The sequence below is a fragment of the Prionailurus viverrinus genome, chromosome C2 (genome assembly GCF_022837055.1).
Source record: "Prionailurus viverrinus isolate Anna chromosome C2, UM_Priviv_1.0, whole genome shotgun sequence".
NCBI classification, from domain to species: Eukaryota; Metazoa; Chordata; class Mammalia; order Carnivora; family Felidae; genus Prionailurus; species Prionailurus viverrinus.
In genome coordinates, this window is record NC_062569.1 from 9,527,133 (window position 1) to 9,548,836 (window position 21,704).

The window sequence follows — 21,704 nt, forward strand, 5'->3', positions numbered from 1 at the left end:
AAGCACTTCTGCAATTGACTGCAGTTCTCTTATCAAAGTCGAGGAACTTGCTTGGAAATCCCTTGGCTTGAAGAAAACGCTTTTCAGGACTTGTGATCTGAGCCCACATCGTCTCAGGGCCCTTATTTTTTATTTTTTTATTTTTATTTTTTTCAGAGACTCGACTAACTCTGCCCTTCTCTCTCGATTGTCCTGTAGATTCCCTGTAAGGAGCCCCCGCTGGTGTGCCAGACCTACTGGGGCCTGTCCACCCAACTGCCCCAGACTCCGGCAGCGGGGCCCCCGATGGCAGTGGGTACCTCCCCGTGAAACCTGCCAAGCTGGACGCCACAGCTCCGCACGACGACACTTTGGCCAACTCCGTGCCCCCTTTGGAGGTGTGCAACCATGCAGTCCTAGCCTGCAGCCCGGGCATCCCTGAGGAGCACTATGTAAGCGAGGCTGTGGAAGATGCTCCCAGCTGCAGAGGGTACCGGGATGCCTGCACCATCACCGGTAAGGGGGCCTTTCCTGCCAGGGAGGGAGGGTGGCCTCAGTCAGTGAGGACTGGGAGAGGGGATGGCCGCAGGAGTGCATTGGGCGAGGTGTGAGGGGCCCAGGAGGAGAAGTCTGAGTGCAAAGAGTCTGAGCTGTGGGATTTTGAGACCTGCCGTCTAGAACCAACGTGAGATGAAGACAGTGCCTCGTAGAATTGCCGTGAAGGTTAAGGATGGGAATTTTGAACCCCCAGCAGCACGCGTGACCCGTAGCGATGCTCAGTGTAGTTTGGTGCCGCTCCCTCTCTCTGACGCTCAGTTTCTGATTCACACATAAGGACAGGCGTGATGGAAATAGCACACAGCTGGGTGCTGGGATGCAAACATGGGGAACTGCTTTCCGCACCCTTTGTATACCGCCAAGGTTTGTGCCCATATCGCTCCTTATGGACGCCTGCGTCAGTCACGTCTTCCCCGTGTCCCAGGAGCAGAGCAGCGTTAACCGCACGAGAGCTCTCGCTTGCTCCTTTTCCCTAAAGGGGTCATCGAGACCAGGGGTTGGAGCCGATGCAGGCAAGGGCTCTGAACAGAGATGGTGTAGGATGGTGTGTGGAACAGCAGCAAGGGGCATCGTTAGAGTTAAGTCCAGATGCGTTCATATCAAAGCTTGCCCCAGTTCTCATTCTGTCTGCAGTGTTTACTTTTCTTCCCCTGTTTGAAATAATGCCCGATGACAGCTTAAAATGTGCAGATTTGCTTCCAGTAGCTTTTCATGGCTCTGTCTCACGTTAAGCATGAAGGACCTCCCATGTGTCAGGAGTGTCCTGAGTGTAGAGGGTCGCTGAGATGGCCCAGGAGCCCAGCCTGGGTGCCTAGTCCTCGTGCTGAACTCTGGCCCCGTAAGTGGCCCTCTGTCTACTCTTGCTCCAAATCCCACCCCTGCGTGCCCACCTGCGGAAGGAAGGACACATTTCTGACATCTCCTTTCTGTCTGCATCTGCTGTTTCCCCTTGCTTCTGGATCTCTGCTATCAGCACAGAGACCGGCTGTGATCTCTCCCTTTGTAAAGATAATCCTTGGCTCCACTTTCCCCACAGGCGGTGCCCATAGCTGCGTCTCTGCTTCTCAGTGAGCTGACTGCATTTTCTCTTCTGTTCTCACCTGGGTCCAGGCTGCGACCCCACCATTTCCTCACACCGATGGCCTCGTCCAGTGCAGGGGTCCGTCCTTAGCCTTCAGGATTTAACACTGCCGACCACTCCCTTCTCCTGGAAATCTGGTCCCTTGGCTTTGGTCTTGATTCTTCTGTTCTCCTACCTTGCTGGCTGCTCCTCCCAAGCCTGGGGATGTTGGGGGGCCCGGGGCTCAGTCCTTGCTCTCCCGTAAACACCTGTGCCCCAAGTGCCCTCCCCCAATCTTCAGGATTTAAAACCTGCCCTGTGCTGACCACTGTCTAGCTGCTGTCTTCAGACTCAACCTCTCCCCTGGAGGCCAGACATGATGGTCTGAGTCCACATCTCACCTCTTCACGCCTGCGGGCATCTCAAACTCAAACAACCAAAAATGAACCGGTTTCCACCTCCGCCTGCTTTTCCAGTGGTCTGCCTTGGCTTTGTAAATGGTGCTTCTGTCTTTCCAGTTGCCCAGGCCAAATGCCTCGGAGGCATTTGTATTTCTTTCACTCCTCAGTTTGCTGGGAAGTCTGTTGGCTCTGTCTTCCGTGTGTCCAGAACTGGACCGTCTCTGAGCAGCTCCACAGTATCTATCCTGGTCTAGGCCACCTCCATCTCACGTGTGGATTATTCCAGGGGGCTCCTAATTGGGCCTCCCGCTTCCCTGCTTGCTTTTATGCAGTCTCTTCCCAGCGAAGAGTCTTTTTACACATGCTGTATGGTTTAACCCTTCTGCTCCAAACCTCCAGCAGGCTTCTATCTGACTGAGGCCTGTGAGGTCTAAGGGACAGGACTTTCCTGTCCCTTTGACTCTTGTCTGTGCCCACTCCATCCCAGAGACACTGGCCTCCTTTCTAGTCCTTGGACTCACCAAGAATGTGCTGCCTCAGGGCCTTTGTCCTTGCTGTTGCCCGGCACCTGGATCACCTTACGCCCCGATGGCCTCATGATTCCCTCTTCACTTTCTCCAAATGGCATTTCATGAGAGACCTTTTTGTGACCGCTTTACAGGAAGACTGGTCCCACCCCTCCCTTTCCCTTCTCCCTTTCCTGTCTTTTCTTCTTCCCCCGACTTAGTCATGAGCTACATGGGTTTGTATTTTGAGGGCAAGGACTTTGTGCAGCCCTGAATCCCAGTGGCTGAAACAGCACCTCATGTGGCCAGAGCCCAATAAGTGGGGTCTGTTATCCCGTTTTTACAGGTGAAGAAACTAAGTCACGAGAGGTTCGGTATCCTGCCTAAGATCCCTGAGCTGTGAGGGGTGAGATTTGCATGCAGGTCGTGACCCCGAGGCAGGTGTTCTCCGCCACCCAGGCATACGGTGCAGCGGGGTCGACAGATGAGCTGGTGCAAACTGTGTATTGTGAACACAGTGATCAGCACGGGCACGTGGGAACCCGGTAACGGGGTGCCTGGCCGAGCCTTGGAGGGGAATGTTTGGGGGAGGACCCAGAGGGCTTCCCGGAGGAGGCAGCGCCCCAGCTGCGTTTGTGCAAACACGCAAACTAGCCCCTGGGCTCCCGGTGGCATCTGTGCCCGTTGAAATCCAGGCAACATCCAGCCCGTGGAAATGGTTTCGCTTTCTCTGAACGTGACGACCGAGGACGGAGAAGCGCCAGAGCGCGTGCTGCTGAAACTTCAAACCCTGCGGGGCGTGGTGGCGGGAGGCTCTTGCCGGGACACGGTGGCAGGCGCCGTGGGACGGCTGAGAAGCAGAGCTCAGCGCTGTCACGTGAGCAGGAGGCTTAGTGAACAGGAGGGAAACGCCGGCCCTGGTTCACCTTCGAGGTGCTGGCTGATGCACGACACACACGCTCAGGCTAACGTCTTACTAGATGCTCACTGTGAGGAGGACACACAGTGGGAAAACCCTCGGGGAGACCTGGAGCGTCCCCAAGAATGCATCCGTGGCTCCCAGGGCTCTTCCAAGTGTGGCCCTGGGAGCCCGCGAAATGTACTCCGCCCCCGGCTCCCAGCTAGCCGTGAGACGAACAGCAGACTTTCTGTTCCTCTTTAGTTTTTGGGCAAAGCCAGCCACCGGCCACGAAGCTCTGCTCCCCTGCGCCGCCCCCGCCCCTCGACTTAGGGATATCACATTTTTGGGCGCGTCATTTTGTCTTGGGGGCGGTTCGACACGATGAGCCGATAGGGTGGCTGGGCTGCCTGGGGTTACGTAACCCATTGTATTTCCAGAACTGCTCACGGTCTTAGGATTTGCCCCAACAAGCAGACTGAGAGAACTGCTGAGGAGGGCGCGGGAGGGTGGCTGTGCCGAGGTCCTGCCCGAGCCGGGTTCTCATGGAGGATCCGTCTTCTCTCTGAGTTGCCTTTGGAGTCGATTCCTGCACATGGCGTTGGTATGCCAGTTCAGGCAGCCCGTCAGGGCCCAGCCTCTGCCAGTACTCTCCCAGGGCAAGCTCACCCGGACAGACTCATGTGGTAAGTTGTCTGCTGGGCTTGTCTGCTCTTTGTTTCCTTTGTGGTGTGGCCGGAGAGGAGAGAAGACCGCAGATGAAGTAGTTTCTCTCCTGCTCTGTTCTGCTTGGCAGGTCGTCCTTGGGTGTGTGGTGGGGAAATCGCAATATTGAATCATGGAAGGGCAGCGCTGAGGGTCCTTAGAGGCTGTTCCTCCCTCGTCCCCTCATCCCGGCTCAAGGGAGGCAGTGACGTGGGGCCATGAGGGCCAGGTCGGAGCTGGGACCAGGCCTCCCAGACCCCCACCACCTTCCCCCTTGTGGTTCTTTGCAGCAGCCGAACAGGAAGGGTCTCTGAGGCCCTCCTGGCCTCTCCAGCTCTTCAGTTTTCTTAATCCTGTGTCTTTATCCTGGTTTCTCAGAGCCTCCACTGGCATCTGGTTCAGCAAGGACTTTTTTGAAAGGTGAAGAACAGAGTTAGTGTCTCCTGTTCTCCTTCTCTCTTTTCTGCCTTTAGTTTTTTTTTTTTTTTTTTCCCTTCCTTGACTAAACGTGTTTGGCTCTGTATCTCTGATCCACACCCCGGTGATGGAGAGCTTGCGAATCATTGCTGCTGTGGCTCGTCTCCCCTGCTGTGGGGCTGGTCCGAGTGTGATAGTCGGTGAGTGTCCAGTCTGCATGCTGTTACAAGAGCTGTCTGGGCCCAAACCCAGTCAACTCCTGAGAGGCAAGCCCCTCTTGTCCTGTTCAAATCGGCTCAGGTCTCAGGACGTGTAGGAGTTTGGATGAGAGATTGTGGGGTGCTGTGAGTGTGTGTGTATGGGGGGGGGCTGTGTAAAACGTCTCTACGCATGTTCAGTAATTCTGTTCAACTAACAGCTATTCAAGGCCAGCTTTTTGCTGGGGTCCGTCATGACAACCGGCTCTGTCTTAGAGCGCTGGAGGTGGGAGGAGGTGTAAGTGACCCGTGATGGCCCCCACGAGAATTGCTGCGGCTCTGCTTATGGAGTAGCCCTGCCCAGGTGTCCCTCCCCATCACAGGGCCATGCTTTAGGATTTGTTCCTTTTCTGTCACTGGTCTAAGCCATCAAACTCAGTGGTTTATCCTCTGAAAACATGCTCAAATAAAATAGGATGGACGTCTTTTATCAATGAAGTTTAAGGTCTTGCTAATCAATTCCTATCTAGTATAAAATTCTTCATGTGTTTTCCATGGAAAATTTATAACCTGAATGGTACTTACTTGGCTGAATGAAGCAGAAAAGATTGGACAGTGAAATATCCCTTCTTGCACAGGGTGAGAAAAATGTGAAATAGAATCTAGAGAATTATACATTTTCTCTAAACTCAGAAGTTGGAACTGTTCTTTTCTCCTTCTTAGTGGAATGTGGTCTGTTTAACGGTTGGTTTTTGCACATGGAATTCAGGACGAGGGCCTCTTACTCTGATATTCTAGAGCTAACGTTTAATCTTTAGCAAAACACGAAAACATTCACATCTGTCTTTTAAACACGCTGTAAATTATTTTGCAGCGATCTTGCTTCCCCTCAGTCTCTCATCATTAGGTGAGTGGGTAGAATATTTGTCACACAGGGTGTTTGACATATACTGTAAAGTGTAGGTAAACTGATCAGTGGGATTCTTAGCGTGCGATCGGGAAGCTGTAGTTTCAGGTGCTTGATATGCTTTACCTTCCTAATTGCTTTCCCTTATGAATTTGAAACAAGTTTTTAATGTATCCAATGTATTCCTGGTAGTCTTTGCCCACCTTAAACCATTTTAAGAAGCTGGCAAATAGTTTAAATTATATTAAAACAATTAGGGGTGCCTGGGTGGCTCAGTCGGTTGAGCTTCTGACTTCGGCTCAGGTCATGATCTCACGGTCCATGGGTTCAAGCCCCGCGTCGGGCTCTGTACTGACAGCTCAGAGCCTGGAGCCTGTTTCGGATTCTGTGTCTCCCTCTCTCTTTGCCCCTCCCCCGCTCATGCTCTGTCTCTCTCTGTCTCTCAGAGATGAATAAACGTTAAAAAAAGCAAACTTTAAAACAACTAAAGAGCGATCTTCTTATTTATCAGGCGTGCTTTGCAAGGGCTTCAGAATATCCATCCCAGTGCAAATAGCATTCCTAATGGTTTTCCCTTAGATGCTAAGTTTTCGTAATGGATTTACATTAATTTGACTTCCGGGTATCAGAGTGAGGATCTCTTCATACACGCTTTGTGAAGGTGTCCTCTCTTCGATGCGACCAGACCAGGGTTCAGGGGTGTTTGCTGGCTAAGGGTCCAGGTGTCAGCCTCTGGCCTCAGCCTCCTGTTTCCCGCTGTGGCCGAGGTCCTCTGTGAGGGCTCTCCAGGGATTTGGGGAGAGAGAGTTCAGGGTATGTTGCTGCCAGGAGCAGGCCTTGCGGCTAGATTCGGATGTTCCCCCGTCTGCACTGTTTAGTGGTGACCCTGGGACTCATGGCCCCGAGAGACTTGTCTGATCTCTGATCGCTTATCTGGTGTGACCACTGACAGATTTGAGCCCTTCAAGCTGAAACTGCCATGAGCTGGAACTTTATAGCTGTAATTAGACCCGGAAGAGATCAAATGTCGTAAATCTTATATTAGTCAGTGCTCTGCAGAGAAACAGAACCAACAGGATATACATCCATAAAGAGGTTTATTATGAGGAATTGACTCACACAATTATGGGATGATAAGTCCCAAGATCCGCAGTCAGCAAGCTGGAGACCCAGGAGAGTCAGTGGCGTGGTTCCAGGCCAAAGACCAGCAGCTCGCAACCTAGAAAGAGAGCGTGTTGCAGTTTGAGTCCAAGGACAGGGAAGAAGGTGATGTCAGCTCGAAGGCAGTCGGGCGGGAAGAATTTTCTTACTCCAGGGAGATCTCTTAGATCTGTTCAGGCCTTCACCGGATTGGATCAGGCCCACCCACGCTAAGGAGGGCAGTCTGCTTTACTCAGTCTACTGATTTCAGTTTTTATCTCATCCAAAAATACCCTCACGGAAACACCTGGCATAACGTTTGGCAAAATACGTGGGCACCTGTGGCTCAGGTTGACAGTTAGCCATCACAAATGCTAACAAAGGCTGACACTTACCGAGTAGTTGCTCTGTGCCTGGTAAGGCTTCAGGCACTGCTGCGGAAGCTCATTTTGTCCTCAGCACAGCCCTGCCAGGGGGAGGAGGGTACGGCTGTCACCCCTACCTTTAAGGAGGTGCAGAATGGACTGGCTTGCCCTCTTCTGTAAAATAACAGTCCTTGGGGTTCAGACCCAGCAGTGTTGTTTGCTGACCCTATTGAAGTTAACTTCCTTCATTGTGAAATTAAAAAAAATTTTTCGTTTAACCAGGGTTTTACATTATAAATCCAATATGTGCCAGTGGTAAAGCTTGGATTGTACTAAATCTTATCAATGTAGAATAACATTCTATCATCTATGTAGTTAAACCACTCTAAGAAAAAATCATACCAAGAATTGTTCTCTAAATTCTTTTTTTAAAAAACACAAATGGGGGCGCCTGGGTGGCTCAGTCGGTTGAGCGTCCGACTTCGGCTCAGGTCACGATCTCACGGTCCGTGGGTTCGAGCCCCGCGTCGGGCTCTGGGCTGATGGCTCAGAGCCTGGAGCCTGCTTCCAATTCTGTGTCTCCCTCTCTCTGACCCTCCCCCGTTCATGCTCTGTCTCTCTCTGTCTCAAAAATAAACATTAAAAAAAAATTAAAAAAAAAACACAAATGGGGAAATTATTCTTCAAAACAAAACACAAAAGGCCCATACCGTAAACTCTGCATTTTTAAAAAGTTGACACCATTTCTTATGGTTTCGTTACAGTACCTATAATATTGCCTTTTTCTTTAAAATGGCTACAAAGTCTCCTGTTATCTGGAATTATCCTGATGCATTTTTTTTTTAGTTTATTTATTTGAGAGAGAGATACAGAGCGAGTAGGGGAGGGGCAGAGAGAGAGGGAGAGAGAAAAAATCCCAAGCAGGCTCCACTCTGTCAGTGTAGGGTCCGATGTGGGGCCGGAACTCACGAACAGTGATGATGACCTGAGCCCAAACCAAGAGTCGGATGCTTAACCGACTGAGCCACTCAGGCGCCCTCCTTATTCATTTTTCTAATCCAGCATTTCTCAGATGTAATGCTCCTTTTTTAACAGAAACTTTTTAATTCCTTCTTTATTAATTGGAAATTAATAGATCACGAATCCTTCTCAACACAATAAAAACAACAACAACAACAACAGTATAGTGCCTGGCTGTAATGTAAACGAGAAGCTAAAGCAAACTGATGCACGAGTAGGCTCCATAGCTACGGGGTGAAAGCACTGGTCTTGTAAAACAAACTGACGTGACCTGGAGTTTGGCCGTGACCACGTGCACACGGCCTCATTAGGGGCAGTCAGGTCCTGCCCCTTGTGGGTGGAATGGCCGAGGGGCGCCTGGGTGGCTCGGTCAAACATCCAACTCTTGACTTCAGTGAGGTCACGATCTCACGTTTTGTGGAATCGAGCCCGGAGTTGGGTTCTGTGCTGACAGTGCAGAGCCTGCTTGGGATTCTCTCTCTCCCTCTTTCTCTGCTCCTCCCCTGCTTATGTTGAACGTCTGCTCTCTCTCTTAAAATAAATGAACTAAAAAAAAAAAAAAAAGCCATGAAGGTTGTGGCTGCTGAGGCAGCTGACCATATGCTGGTCACGTAAGGTCCAAACAAGAGCCACTGTTTGGAGCAGACACCTCTTGGTGGAAGCTTTCAGTTATTTCCAGTGTTTGTGTTTTAATAGTGCTCCAAGGAACATTCTTGCATGTATATCTTTTGGGTCACTTAACCAGGATGTCTGTAAGCTAACAGGGTGTGCGTTTATGATTTGATGTAGATCATAGCACTGCCCTCCACAGAGCCTGCTCCCGCTCAGTGTCTACCGTAGGTGTGCCAGAGAGGCAGCTTTCTGGCAACTCTGGGCAGTGTCAGCCCTCTTCATCTTGGCTCATCAGGTAGTCACGAAAAAGGGCACTTCATTTCATTTTGTATCTTTTTCATGGTGGATAGTCTTACGGTGTTTTTGTGTTGTATTTTATTTTCTGCAAACAGCCTATCTTTTTGCCTGGCTCATTTTTCTAATGGGTTGTTGACCTTTAAGAGGTATAATTGAGTTTCTGTTATGTGTTCAGAGGGTAAGGCAGTGTGCCAGCTTGAGATTCTTTTGTATTTCAGAAGTGGAAAATTGTCTTTTAAATTAGAGAGAGAGAGAGCTTGCCAGAGAGTGTGCGTGTGAGTGGGTGAGGGGCAGAGGGAAAGAGAGACAGAATCCCAAGCAGGATCTGTGCTCAGCACGGAGCTGGACCACCAGACTTGATCCCATGACCCTGAGCCAAAATCAAGAGTTGGATGTAAACTGACTGAGCCACCCAGGTGCCCCCAAAAGAGGAAAACATGTCTTAAAAAACATTTTTTTTTAATGTTTATTTTTGAGAGAGACAGAATGCGAGTGGGTTAGGGGCAGAGAGAGAGGGAGACACAGAATCCAAAGCAGGCTCCAAGCTCCGAGCTGTCAGCACAGAGCCCGACACGAGGCTCGAACTCAAGAGCTGTGAGATCTTGACCTGAGCTGGTTGGATGCTCAACCGACTGAGCCACCCAGGTGCCCCAAAACGAAAAAATGTCTTAAGAATAGTTACATGAATTACTATTTAACTACTTTTACTATATAACTATTTGAAGTTATAACTATAGTTATAACTATAGTTATAACTATAGTTATAACTATAGGAGAAGTAGAGGGTGATAAAAAGATGGTGTAAAGGGGATTTCTGAAGTGGAATTTCCAAGGTTTCTATGGAAAAGCAGTATTTAAGCAGACGTCTGAAGAGATAGGTAGGAATTAGTGGGGTGGGGCTGGGGAAAGAGCATTCCAAGCAGTGAAGACAGCACGAACAAAGGCCCTGTGGTGGGAAGATGATTGGTAGTAATAGCTACCACTGATAGAGCACTTACTATGTATTAGACGTTATTTTAAGTATCTTTTACGTGTCCCTGCATTGAATTGTCATGTATTGTTTGTGTAGCATACTTCCCCCAAACCTTGCTCATTTAAAACAGCAAACATTTCTAGTCTCACCTATGTCTGCGGGTCGGGAATTTAGGAGTAGCTTAGCTGAGTGGTTCTGGCTCAGGGTCTCCAGCGGTGTACCTGAAGGCCACAGGGGATATCAATTGAGCACCTACGTGATGAATGCACTTGGGAGGAGAATTTCCGGGGCGAGCACTTCCGTTTGGACAGACAGTGCCAGAGAGGTTGTATTTTTGTATCGTTCGAAGTGGGGGTGTCTGGGCCCACACCCCCTGCACCCTGGGTATTAGCAAACACCTTGCGCTTTGCCAACCGAAGTGTGAAAACAAGAGCGCATATGGCCTCGATTTATATTCCTCTCAGCATGTAGCGGTTGAGCATCTTTTGGTATTGCCTAAAGAATTTTTATTTTTATATTCTGGGATTTGAGATAAATTCTTCTTAACAGTTCCTGTTTTTAGCTCATGGAGTAGTAACTCCCATGATTTGAAATAAGAGAATTGTTTTTTCTTTTCTTTTATTATTATTATTTTTTTAATGTTTATTTTTGAGAGAGACAGCGTGTGAGCAGGAGAGGGGCAGAGAGAGAGGGAGACACAGAATGCAAAGCAGGCTCCAGGCTCCGAGCTGTCGGCACAGAGCCCGACACGGGGCCCGAACTCATGAACCGCGAGATCATGACTTGAGCCGAAGTCGGACGCTCCACTACTGACTGAGCCACCCAAGCACCCAGAGAATTGTTATTTTGTACTTTCCTTTCTTTGCCAACGGGAGAGAAGGTCTCGGGGTACCTGCCTCACTGGGTCACCGTGAGGGCTAAACGAGTTACTACATGCAGAGTACTGAGCAAGTTGTTGGTACATAGTAAACATTCAATTAGTCTGTTTCTTTGTTGTTGCTGTTTCTTGCCTGTCTATCATCTGTCATCTGTCTGTCTCACTGTCATTGTCTTTTTATCTACTTCTGTTTGGCCTGGAGGAGAGCCCAGGCTGCCTGAGGCGGGTTGGTAGGTGGAGGGTAAAGGCATAGTTGTCTTACATGTTGCCCTTCAGCCTCCCCTCTGTTTGCAGACCCCCTCCCATCTTCTTGTTTCTTGCTGTCCCGCCGCCCCCTCTGCCCTGTCTTGGGCCCCAGGCGTATTCTGGCTGGGCTTTGGCTCCATTCATGGGGAAAGCCTTGCAGTGTGGCCTCAGGGGAGGGCAGGTCTTGGAGGCTTCTGGAGTGTTGGGGAGGCAGAATTTATTTCTCTACCTGACGGGAATCGATGGATTTACTGGGGGGGGGGGGGGGGGGCAGGGGGGAGCAAGTGACTTATTTTTGTGAAATACTTAGAAAAACTCTGAAGCTCTAAGGAAGTCCAGTGGAACCTTCTACAGTGATGGAAATGTTCTCTGTTACAATGTCTTCATAGACTTTTAGGATATCATCTGTGTTAAAAAAAAAAAAAAGCTTTAGTTGATTATGGAAGTGACTGGCATCTCTGAATCATTTGTAAAAAATGATTTTAAAGCTACTTCCCATTATGTTATTGAATATTTGTCTGAAAAATTTCTTGACGAGGGGCACCTGGGTGGCACAGTCGGTTAAGCGTCCGACTTCGGCTCAGGTCACGATCTCTCAGTTCATGAGTTCGAGCCCCGTGTCGGGCTCTGTGCTGACTGCTCAGAGCCTGGAGCCTGCTTCGGATTCTGTGTCTCCCTCTCTCTCTGCCCCTCCCCTGCTCACACTCTGTCTCTCTCCTACTCTCTTTCTCTCAAAAAATAAATAAACATTAAAAAAAATTTCTTGATGAACTCTTGAGGTTCTTGCTAGAACTGCTTTCTTTCCTGTTTATGTAAGCTTCTTTTTTTATTAGACGATGAATTTTTTGTTGGTTGTGTGTGGGGAGGTCTCTTTTTGCTTTGGGTTCTAGGAAGCTCAGTTGCCTTAGGTTTTCATTGAGTAGCTATTCTGGTAAAAGTGCCCTTTGCCTACCTCTGTTTAGTAAGACACATAGGTTGCTTTTCTCTTATGCTTATTCTAACATAGTTCTGTTGCAACATCGTTGGACATACTTGGGGTTGAAGAGGACATAAATGGATGTTGGCCCACTGTATTTTCTCAAGGCGCCATGAACTTGGCCCCTGTGGGAATTCCACCCACCCTGATATCTCAGCCCTAACAGACTCTGACAGTATTCCCAAGGAGACAGAATGTGGCTTCCTGGGGTTCTGCGCCTAAAGCATGTTGGCTTTGGGGCAGAGAGGTCTAGATGTGTGTTAACGGCTGCAGCATCTGCAGTGGGACCTTGGGCAAGTCAGCTAGTCTCTGAACCTGTTTGTGCATCCCTAAAATGGGATGACCGTAAGCACCTCAGGGTTGTTGCTGGTACTCAGTGTGGTAATTCCTATTCAGGGCTTAGTACAGCGGTGGCTTGTGGAAGGCCTTCAGTAAGGGTTAGTGACTCTTTTTTACTTACGGCTCAGCTTAATTCCAAGTTCTGTGGCGCTGCCTCCAGAAACGAGGTTACCACGAAATCTGTGCCCATCGTCCGTGCCCATCGTCCTCATATGGCAGTTCACTGTCTGTGCAGCTTGATTTTGAATTCCAGAATTGGGGAAGCCCTGCTTTGGATGGTGTCCCCTCTGCCTTACGTAGATAGGGATCACCGTGTATTTTGTGATTCTGGATGGAACACGTGTGTGAGCTAAACCGAACCTTCTCAGCGGGAGAGAAGGAAGGTCTTGCTTCTCAGTGGTTAGAAAGATGACGATAAGGCTGAGCCTGGGGGCCCTGGGACCCTGACATTCCTTCCCTTCTCTCGATAGGAATCCTGTTCTCATCCCCACCCCCCCCCCCCCCCCCCCAGTGTGTTGAGTTTCAGCTTATCTGATAAATATAATTGTACTTTTTTTTTCTCTATCAAGAAAAACCTTTACAACAGTCCGTTCAGATGGCCATAACTGCAGGTTTGAACTCCATCGCTCAGTGTTATTTCAGCTCTATTTCTTCCTACTTGGGGGGGGGGGGGGTTGTGGTGAGGAGAAATGGGAAGGGACAAGGCTGAGGTGGAGAAAGGAAGTCTTCTGGTGCCCAGGCTCCTTTTGCCTGGGACCCAGGAGGCTGGGGCGGCCTGCCCAGGTGTGCACGCGGCGCCACCTAGTGGTCCGCGGAAGCACCAGCAACCAGACACCTGCAGTGCCCCGGGTTCGCAACTTTTAAAAGGGATTGAAGGAAAGAGCAGGTTAATTGTCCAGAGGATCTGACAGGTAAGGAAGACAGCTTCAGTTGTGTGGAACAAAACAAATCTGCTCCCATCCCTCCATGCCTTCTCCTGACTTGTTCCTTCCACCTTTGTTTTAACGGATCGCCGTTTTTGCAAGGTGGGGAGTATCTTGAGAGCCACGCGTGACCATGTCTTTCCTGCTTAAAGTGTTTGTTAGGAGATCCTAACCTAGATGGTGGTGTGGTGTCAGTGCCATGCACTGAACTTTATTCTTGCAGCTATCACTTGTCATACTTTATATCATTTTATTTATTTACTTATTTATTTTAATGTTTACTTTTGAGAGAGAGAAAACACGTGAGCAGGGGAGACGCAGAGAGAGAGGGAGACACAGAATCCGAAGCAAGCTCCAGGCTCTGAGCTGTCAGCACAGAGCCTGATGCTGGGCTTGAACCCATGAACCGTGAGCCTGTGACCTGAGCCGACGTCGGACGCTTAACCGACTGAGCCACTCAGGCGCCCCAACTTCATGTCATTTTAAATTGCGTAAGTATTAGTCAGGTTTTGTTGGGTAACACACGGCTCCCAAGTCCACAGTGGCCACTGCAACATTTATTCCTTGCTTGTGGCTGTAGGTCACCCGGGGATGACCTGGGCTCCACTTCTCTCTCTCATTTGAGGATTTGGCCTCCGGCGGCAAAGGCTGTCTAATACTATAGCCTTCTGGCAGAGGACAGGGCTCATGAAAACAAACTCAATGAACACGCTCAGAGTCTCTGGTTGTACGTGTGGTATGTGATACCTGCTCACATTCCATCGGCCAAGGCAAGTTCTGTGGCCCAGCTCGAAGTCACGGAACTGCAAAGTGATTTTTGTTTACAGTGAACCAAAGCAAGGGGATGTAGCGAAGGAAGAATTGCAAGCCAGATTTTAGAAGATCCTGAAATGGCTGGGGTGCATAGGTCGGCTCAGGGATCTCTCTCCTCTGGCCTAGAGTAGCAGTCAGCAGACTTGTCCCTAAAAGCCAGAGAGTAAATATTTTAGGTTCGTGGTTCACATGGTCTGTGTGGCAACCACTGGCCTCTGCTGTTGTAGCTGAAAGCAGCCGTAGACCTAGAGTAATGGGCGTAGCTGTGTTTGAATAAAATTGTTGTTTACGGAAACACACAGGACTTCACTGTGGATCGTAGTTGGGGGACTCCTGGGTGAGACGTTCAGTGCTGGTTTGTATCAAGATGTCAACTTAACAAGGGGCGCCTGGGTGGCGCAGTCGGTTAAGCGTCCGACTTCAGCCAGGTCACGATCTCGCGGTCCGTGAGTTCGAGCCCCGCGTCAGGCTCTGGGCTGATGGCTCAGAGCCTGGAGCCTGTTTCTGATTCTGTGTCTCCGTCTCTCTCTGCCCCTCCCCCGTTCATGCTCTATCTCTCTCTGTCCCAAAAATAAATAAACGTTGAAAAAAAAAAATTAAAAAAAAAAGATGTCAACTTAACAACAAAAGAGAAATATCTCTTATTAGTTGGGAAACTCTTGGGGAGGCCAGTGAAACCCCACCCACCGTTGAGCATTGTTGAGCCATAAATAGTTGTTCCATTGTCACTGAATTTTCTAGGCAGCCAAAGTTTATTGTTTCTGGGTATGAAACCTCATTTTGTTGAACCGTTTTCTGTAGAAATGTCTGTAAAGGGTATTCGAAGCTCCTTGGTCTTTCCAAGGATGATGGGGGTTTAAGGTAATTTAACCTTCCTGGTGGATTCGGATTATCGTTCACGGACAGTGTTTGGTGAGGGACTTGGAGATGTGCCCTGAATAAGGGTAGTAGGTGTGCTCAGTGACCCTACGTTCACATGTGTTGTGGTTACATTTGTGTGTGTGTGACCACTTCATTGAGATATAATTCACCCGTTTAAAGTATATCATTTGGTGGCTTTTGGTTTACTCGCAGGGTTGTGCAGTCATTACCACAAATCAATTTTAGAACGTTTTCATCACCCCAGAAACTCCAGACCCTTTAGCTGTCACCTCCCCCCCACCATCCACTCCCATCCCTGTCCCCCATGTGGCTGAATGAATGAGCTTTCAGAGGGTGACCTCTCGGATTCTGCTGCCTGTGTTTTTTCTTGGCCCTGACAGGCTCAGTCCTGGTCTTGGAGAGCAGAGTGAGGGATCTTCTCGAACGGCCATCATGCTATGCAGGTGTACATGCAATAAACGCTTTCATTGCCCTGACACCTGTGCATCAGAATACATCACCTGAGGAGGAAGCTTTAACACTTGTCCTCTATTCTTATTATACCTTTATATTTCTTCATTTGTATTCTGCTTTGCAGGACGTCGTCCTGTGTAATTTTCTGCTCTTTGAATTTACATGTGTGAGTTTGAAACCTGGTTCGAGTAACATGGAATTGTTTCACGCTCAGGTTTTATTTGATTTATCTGTTTTGTTTGATTGCTTCTTGTTGGATGGCTGTAATGCTTTTTGGGGGATGAGTTTGCAATCTTTTAATATCCAGATGATCTCACTTCATGCTTTAAAAAAGTAACCATTGTTCACTTATAAACAGAATTTCCTGTCTAGGAAACAATTTAGATGAATAAGCAGTTGACTGCATTGAATGGTGGAGGCATGGTAGGCATTCGGATTTTATAAAATTGTGTTCTGTTAATAAAGTTTTCCTGATTTGACTTATGACTCTCTATCTCAGCATTTAACCTCAACGTTAATGGACTTTCATTCCATAGTAAAAGCTAACTTTGGGGAGGAGAGGACAGGTAGGAGGATGTGGGCTTTGAACCCTGGCAGCTGCTTGGCTGCCTTAAGAGCTTTAGAGAGGCTAACTATAAATAGTGGGTATAGGGGCGCCTGTGTGGCTCAGTTGGTGAGCATCCCACTCTTGATTTTGGCTCAGATCATGATCTCACTGTCATTGAGATTGGGAAAGAAAGAAAGGAAGAAAGAATATGTATGTGTGTGTGTGTGTGTGTATATATATATATATATATACACACATATATATATGTATATGTATATATATGCGTATACATACACATATATGTATATACACATATGCATACATATACATATATATTTACATATATGGAATAAATATGTATACAGGGAATAAAGTTTTTTGCAAACCAGAAAGCAGATGTAAGCAAAAAGTTAATAATTTTAAAACAGGAAACTGGATCTGAACCCCCAAAATTAGAGCAACAGAAGTCAAGGGGGGGGGGTTGGTGAGATGAAGTATAATAAGCTATCCCATCTGTCCTATGGAGAATTAGAAAAATATAGATTTACCTCCTAGTAACTTAAAGGGAACTACTTACCTGTATCAGTAAGATGAGGTTTGGCTGCATAAGAACAGCGCCCTCACCTGGTAGGATTTATGTAGCGTTGGTAGCACTCAATAAATGCATTGTTATTGCTGTTGTTTGTTATCATTCTAAAAAGTAAGCCGGATCCCTACACAACTTTCACACCCAATAAAATCCAGATGGCTCAAAGATAGAGTATCAAGAATGAGGCTGCAAAAGTGGTGGAGGTAAATATTGCTGGGAATTCTAATAATCTTGAGATGGGCAAGGCCATGTTAAGCCAGATGCAGGGGCTAGAACTGTAAAGAAAATAACGGATCATTTTCACTGTTTGAAAGCGAAGCCTTATACTGGGTTTCTTGCTGTGATACAGCGTATCTGTCCCTGAAAAGCTTGCATGGTCTGCAAAGTCGCGGGCCCCAAATGACAGTTCTGCGACTTTGTAACCGGAACGCTAAACCGTACAAAGCACGAAGGACACAACTGGTCGCAGGGCAAAGGCTGTGAGGCACGCAGAGGGCGGGGGCTCGGAGCCCTGCAGCTCCCCTGAAGGTGGGCACGGGAGGAAGAGCAGCCTCTGCAAGCCCAGAGCCACGCAAGGCTGGCGTGTGCCCCCTTGGGGATGGAGCCCTAGGTGTGGAGCGTATTTTACACTTCTTTAAGATAGGGCTGGAAGGGCTCCTGCCTGTGCAGTACAAGGGTGCCCTCCTCTTAGACAGGCATGTGAGCTCCCGGTAGAAAGGCCTGTTGCAGTACACAAGGCTGTGTGGACAAAGCAGGAACCATGAGTAGGTTTGCAAGACCAGTGACAAGCTTGGGAAACGATTGCACTATATTTGATAGCCAAAGGGTTCATCTAAGGCTCCTCTCTATATCGGTATTAAAGAAGAGATAAGCAAGAAAAAAGTATGTACGAGCATCCTGTAGTGAATTACAAATGGGGGCACCCGGGTGGCTCAGTTGGTTAAGCGTCTGATTTTGGCTCAGGTGATGACCTCACAGTCCATGAGTTTGAGCGCCGACTCAGGCCTCTGCGATCAGCATAGGCCTGTCTGCTTCAGATCCCCTGTCTCCCTCTGCCCCTCCATGGCTTCTGCTCTCTCTCTCTCTCTCTCTCTCTCTCTCTCTCTCTCTCTCAAAAATAAGCATAAAGGGGCGCCTGGGTGGCGCAGTCGGTTAAGCGTCCGACTTCAGCTCAGGTCGCGATCTCGCGGTCCGTGAGTTCGAGCCCCGCGTCGGGCTCTGGGCGGATGGCTCGGAGCCTGGAGCCTGTTTCCGATTCTGTGTCTCCCTCTCTCTCTGCCCCTCCCCCGTTCATGCTCTGTCTCTCTCTGTCCCAAAAAAAATAAATAAATGTTGGAAAAAAAAAATTAAAAAAAAAAAATAAGCATAAAAAAAAATTACAAATGACCAATATGTCTGTGAAAAAATGTTGGATGTCACTAAGAACTAAATGCGAATGGCCAACAGGTACATGAAGAGGTGCTCAGCATCACTAGTCATCAGGGAAATGCAAATAAAACACAATGAGCTATCACCTCACACCTGTGAGAATGGCTGCGATCAGAAAGACGAGACAGTAAGGCTTGGCAAGGATGTGGAGAAAAGGGAACCCGTGTGCGCTGCTGGTGGGAGTGTAATTTGGGGTGGGTGCTATGGTTCTTTCATTGCAAAACTGTGAAATGCTCGTGAATGGGGAATCTCGTCCCTGAATTGTGTCATGCGTTGAAAATGGGATACTGTGTAGCCCTTAAAAAGGAGTGGGATCCGAATTTATTGCCATGGAGCCGTGTCTGTGACGTATCGAGAGCATCACCGGTGAATTTTCCAAGATCTCTTTCGTGGAGAGACATAAAACCAAAGGAGGGGGAAAAGAGATTTTTTTCAAAGTGGTTTTGGGATTAGAGACCATGTTGTCTTCCTCCTGCTCCTTGTAAATCGGTGGCAGGCCCACCTGTGACGTTCTCTTCCATCAGCCAGAGGGATCTCACCCATACCTCTTCCTTCAGAATGTTCCCCGAATCCAGCCGCTTCTCTCAGCAGCATTCCTGAGACACCTTCGATTCTTGCCTGGACTGTGGCAGTAGCACCTTGGCTTATCCCCAACTGGTAGCCCCTTCAACCTGTCCACATAGCAGCCAGAGAGACCTGTTTCATCCTTGAGTCAGACTGTGGCACTCTTGTGGAGGGGCTTCCCAGTGCGGCCAGGGCGAGATCAGACTTCCTGCCATGGCCTAAACGTTCTAGACGCTCTGGCCTCCCTCCCCTCACCTGCATGGCTCTCCCTGCCCTGGCTCCGGCCATGCAGGATGCCTCTGGTTGTTCTTTATACTTACTCTTCCCTGTGTTTGGAACACTGTTCCCCCTAGATCTTTATTCCAGTTTCTGCCCCGATGACCCTTCCCCAGAAATGAACAAATCATTGTTATTCGTGGCTTTATAATATTTCATTCAGTTGGTATGATTTACTTAAATGCTGCTAGACACGAAGGTTGTATTTGGCAATGCAGTGACTTTTTTTTTTAATTTTTAAAATTAAGAAATTTTTTTTTTCAACGTTTATTTATTTTTGGGACAGAGAGAGACAGAACATGAACGGGGGAGGGGCAGAGAGAGAGGGAGACACAGAATCGGAAACAGGCTCCAGGCTCTGAGCCATCAGCCCAGAGCCCGACACGGGGCTCGAACTCCGGGACCGTGAGATCGTGACTGGCTGAAGTCGGACGCTTAACCGACTGCGCCACCCAGGCGCCCCTAAAATTAAGAAATTTTTAATTCAAGTATAATTAACTCAGAGTTATATTAGTTTCAGGTGTACAGTATAATGATTCAATTCTAGGGCGCCTGAGTGGCTCAGTCAGTAAGCATCTGACTTCAGCTCAGGTCATGATCTCACGGTTCATGAGCTCGAGTCCCACGTCAGGTGAACTGGAGCCCTGCTTTGGATGAGCTTGAGCCTTGTTTCTCTCCCTCTCTCTCTCTGTCCCTCCTGGGATTCTCTCTCTCTCTCTCTCTCTCTCTCTCTCTCTTTCTCTCTCTGTGCTCCTCCTGGGATTCTCTGTCTCTGCCCCTCACTCACTTGTGCCCCCCCAAAACAAACAAAAAAGAATTCTGTAAATTTCTCATCAAGGTAAGTGTACTGTTAATCCCCTTTATCCATTTTATCCATGCCTGCACCCACTGCCTCTGTGGCAGTTTGTTCCTGAATTTAAGAATCTGTTTTTTTTTTTGCAACGAACATCTTTTAAAAAGTGCATTGAAGATGTGACTGTTAACATGTAGGAATGTGCAGAAATAATTTACAGGTACTTAATGACTCCCATTTGTATTTGATAAGCTTTCTTTTTTTTTTTTTTAATGTTTATTTATTTTGAGAGAGACAGGAATAGAGAACAAGCAGGGGAGAAGCAGAGAGAGGGGGTGGGGAGAGAGAATCCCAAGCAGGCTCCACTCTGTCAGCACAGAGCCTGACACAGGGCTCGAACCCACAAACCGTGAGATCATGACCTGAGCTGAAATCAAGAGTCAGACGCTTAACTGACTGAGCCACCCAGGCACCTGAATCTTTCATTGTTTTAATTTCAGTTCTCATAAATAGTTGGCCCAAGCAGCTATTGTCATTGTTCAAGCAACGGTGATTTTTTTTTCAAGCTTTTATTTAAATTCTAGTTAGGTAACACATAGTGTAGTATTGGTTTTAGGAGTAGAATTTGGTGATTCATCACATACATACAATACCCAGTGCTCATCACAAGTGCCTTCCTTAATACCCATCCCCCATCTAGCCCCCTCTCACCTCCCTCCATCAACCCTCAATTTGTTCTCTGTGGTTAAGAGTCTCTTATGTTTTCTCTTCCCCTCTTTTCCCCCCTTCCCATATGTTCATCTGTTTTGTTTCTTAAATTCTGCATATGAGTGAAATCATATGGTATTTGTCTTGTTCCGATTATCTTTCTCTTATTTGGCTTAGAATAATATACTCTAGTTCCATCTACGTCATTGCAAATGGTAAGATTTCATTCTTTTTGATGGCTGAGTGATATTCCGTTGTGTATATATAAAACACATCTTCTTTATCCATTTATCAGTTGATGGACACTTGGGCTGTTTCCACAGTTTGACTGTTGTCAATAATGATGCTGTAAACATCAGGGTACATGTACCTCTTTGATTCTGTATTTTTGTATTCTCTGGGTAAATACTTAGTAATGCAGTTGCTGGATCATGGGGTGGTCTGTTTTTAACTTTTTGAGGAAACTCCATTCTGTTTTTCAGAGTGGCTGCACCAGTCTGCATTCCCGCTGACAGTGCAAGAGGTTCACCTTTCTCTGCATCCTCAGCAACATCTGTTGTTTCCTGTGTTGTTCATGTTAGCCATTCTGACAGGTGTGAGGTGTTGTCTCATCACGGTTTTGATTTGTGTTTCCCTGATGATGAGCGATGTTGAGCATCTTTTCATGTGTCTGTTAGCCATCAGGATGTCTTCTTTGGAAAAGTGTCTGTTCATGTCTTCTGCCCATTTCTTCACTGGATTATTTGTTTTTTTGGGTGTTGAGTTGGCTAAGTTCTTTATAGATATTGGGTATTAATTCTTTATCCGATATGTCGTTTGCAAAGATCTTCTCCCATTCCATAGGCTGCCTTTTAGTTTTGTTGATTGTTTCCTTTGTAGGAGCTTGTTATTTTGATGAGGTCTCAGTAGTTCATTTTTGCTTTTGTTTTCCTTGCCTTCAACAATGTGTCTAGCAAGAAGTTGCTGCGGCTGAGGTCAAAGAGGTTGCTGCTTGTTTCCTCCTCTAGGATTTTGATGGTTTCCTGTCTCACATTTAGGTCTTTCATCCATTTTGAATTTGTCTTTGTGTATGGTGTAAGAAAGTGGTCCAGTTTCCTTCTTCTGCATGTTGCCATCCAGTTTTCCCAACACAGTTTGTTGAAGGGAATGTTGTTTTTCCATTGCATATTCTTTCCTGCTTTGTTGAAGATTAGTTGGCCATGTCATTGTGGCTCCATTTCTGGGTTTTCTATTCTGTTCCATTGACCTGTATGCC

At 47.7% G+C, this 21,704-nt stretch overlaps 2 protein-coding genes across 5 annotated transcripts in view; both read left to right on the forward strand.

Annotated features, from left to right (window-relative positions):
* Positions 1–330, forward strand: part of LOC125175121 (translation initiation factor IF-2-like) — an 84,552-nt gene extending 84,222 nt beyond the window's left edge. The window contains exon 3 of the mRNA XM_047875430.1: positions 199–330. Coding sequence (XP_047731386.1) covers positions 199–309 — 111 coding nt within the window. The 3' untranslated portion in view covers positions 310–330. The remainder of the gene's footprint in view (positions 1–198) is intronic.
* TRAK1 (trafficking kinesin protein 1) overlaps positions 243–21,704 on the forward strand; it is a 125,705-nt gene continuing 104,243 nt past the window's right edge. For 2 of the 4 annotated variants that reach the window (XM_047874283.1, XM_047874285.1), the window contains exon 1: positions 3,879–4,088. In XM_047874283.1, coding sequence (XP_047730239.1) covers positions 3,998–4,088 — 91 coding nt within the window. In that variant the 5' untranslated portion in view covers positions 3,879–3,997. Of the gene's footprint in view, positions 496–3,877; positions 4,089–21,704 lie in introns of those variants that run through there. The other 2 variants (XM_047874289.1, XM_047874282.1) reach the window with 2 other exon arrangements.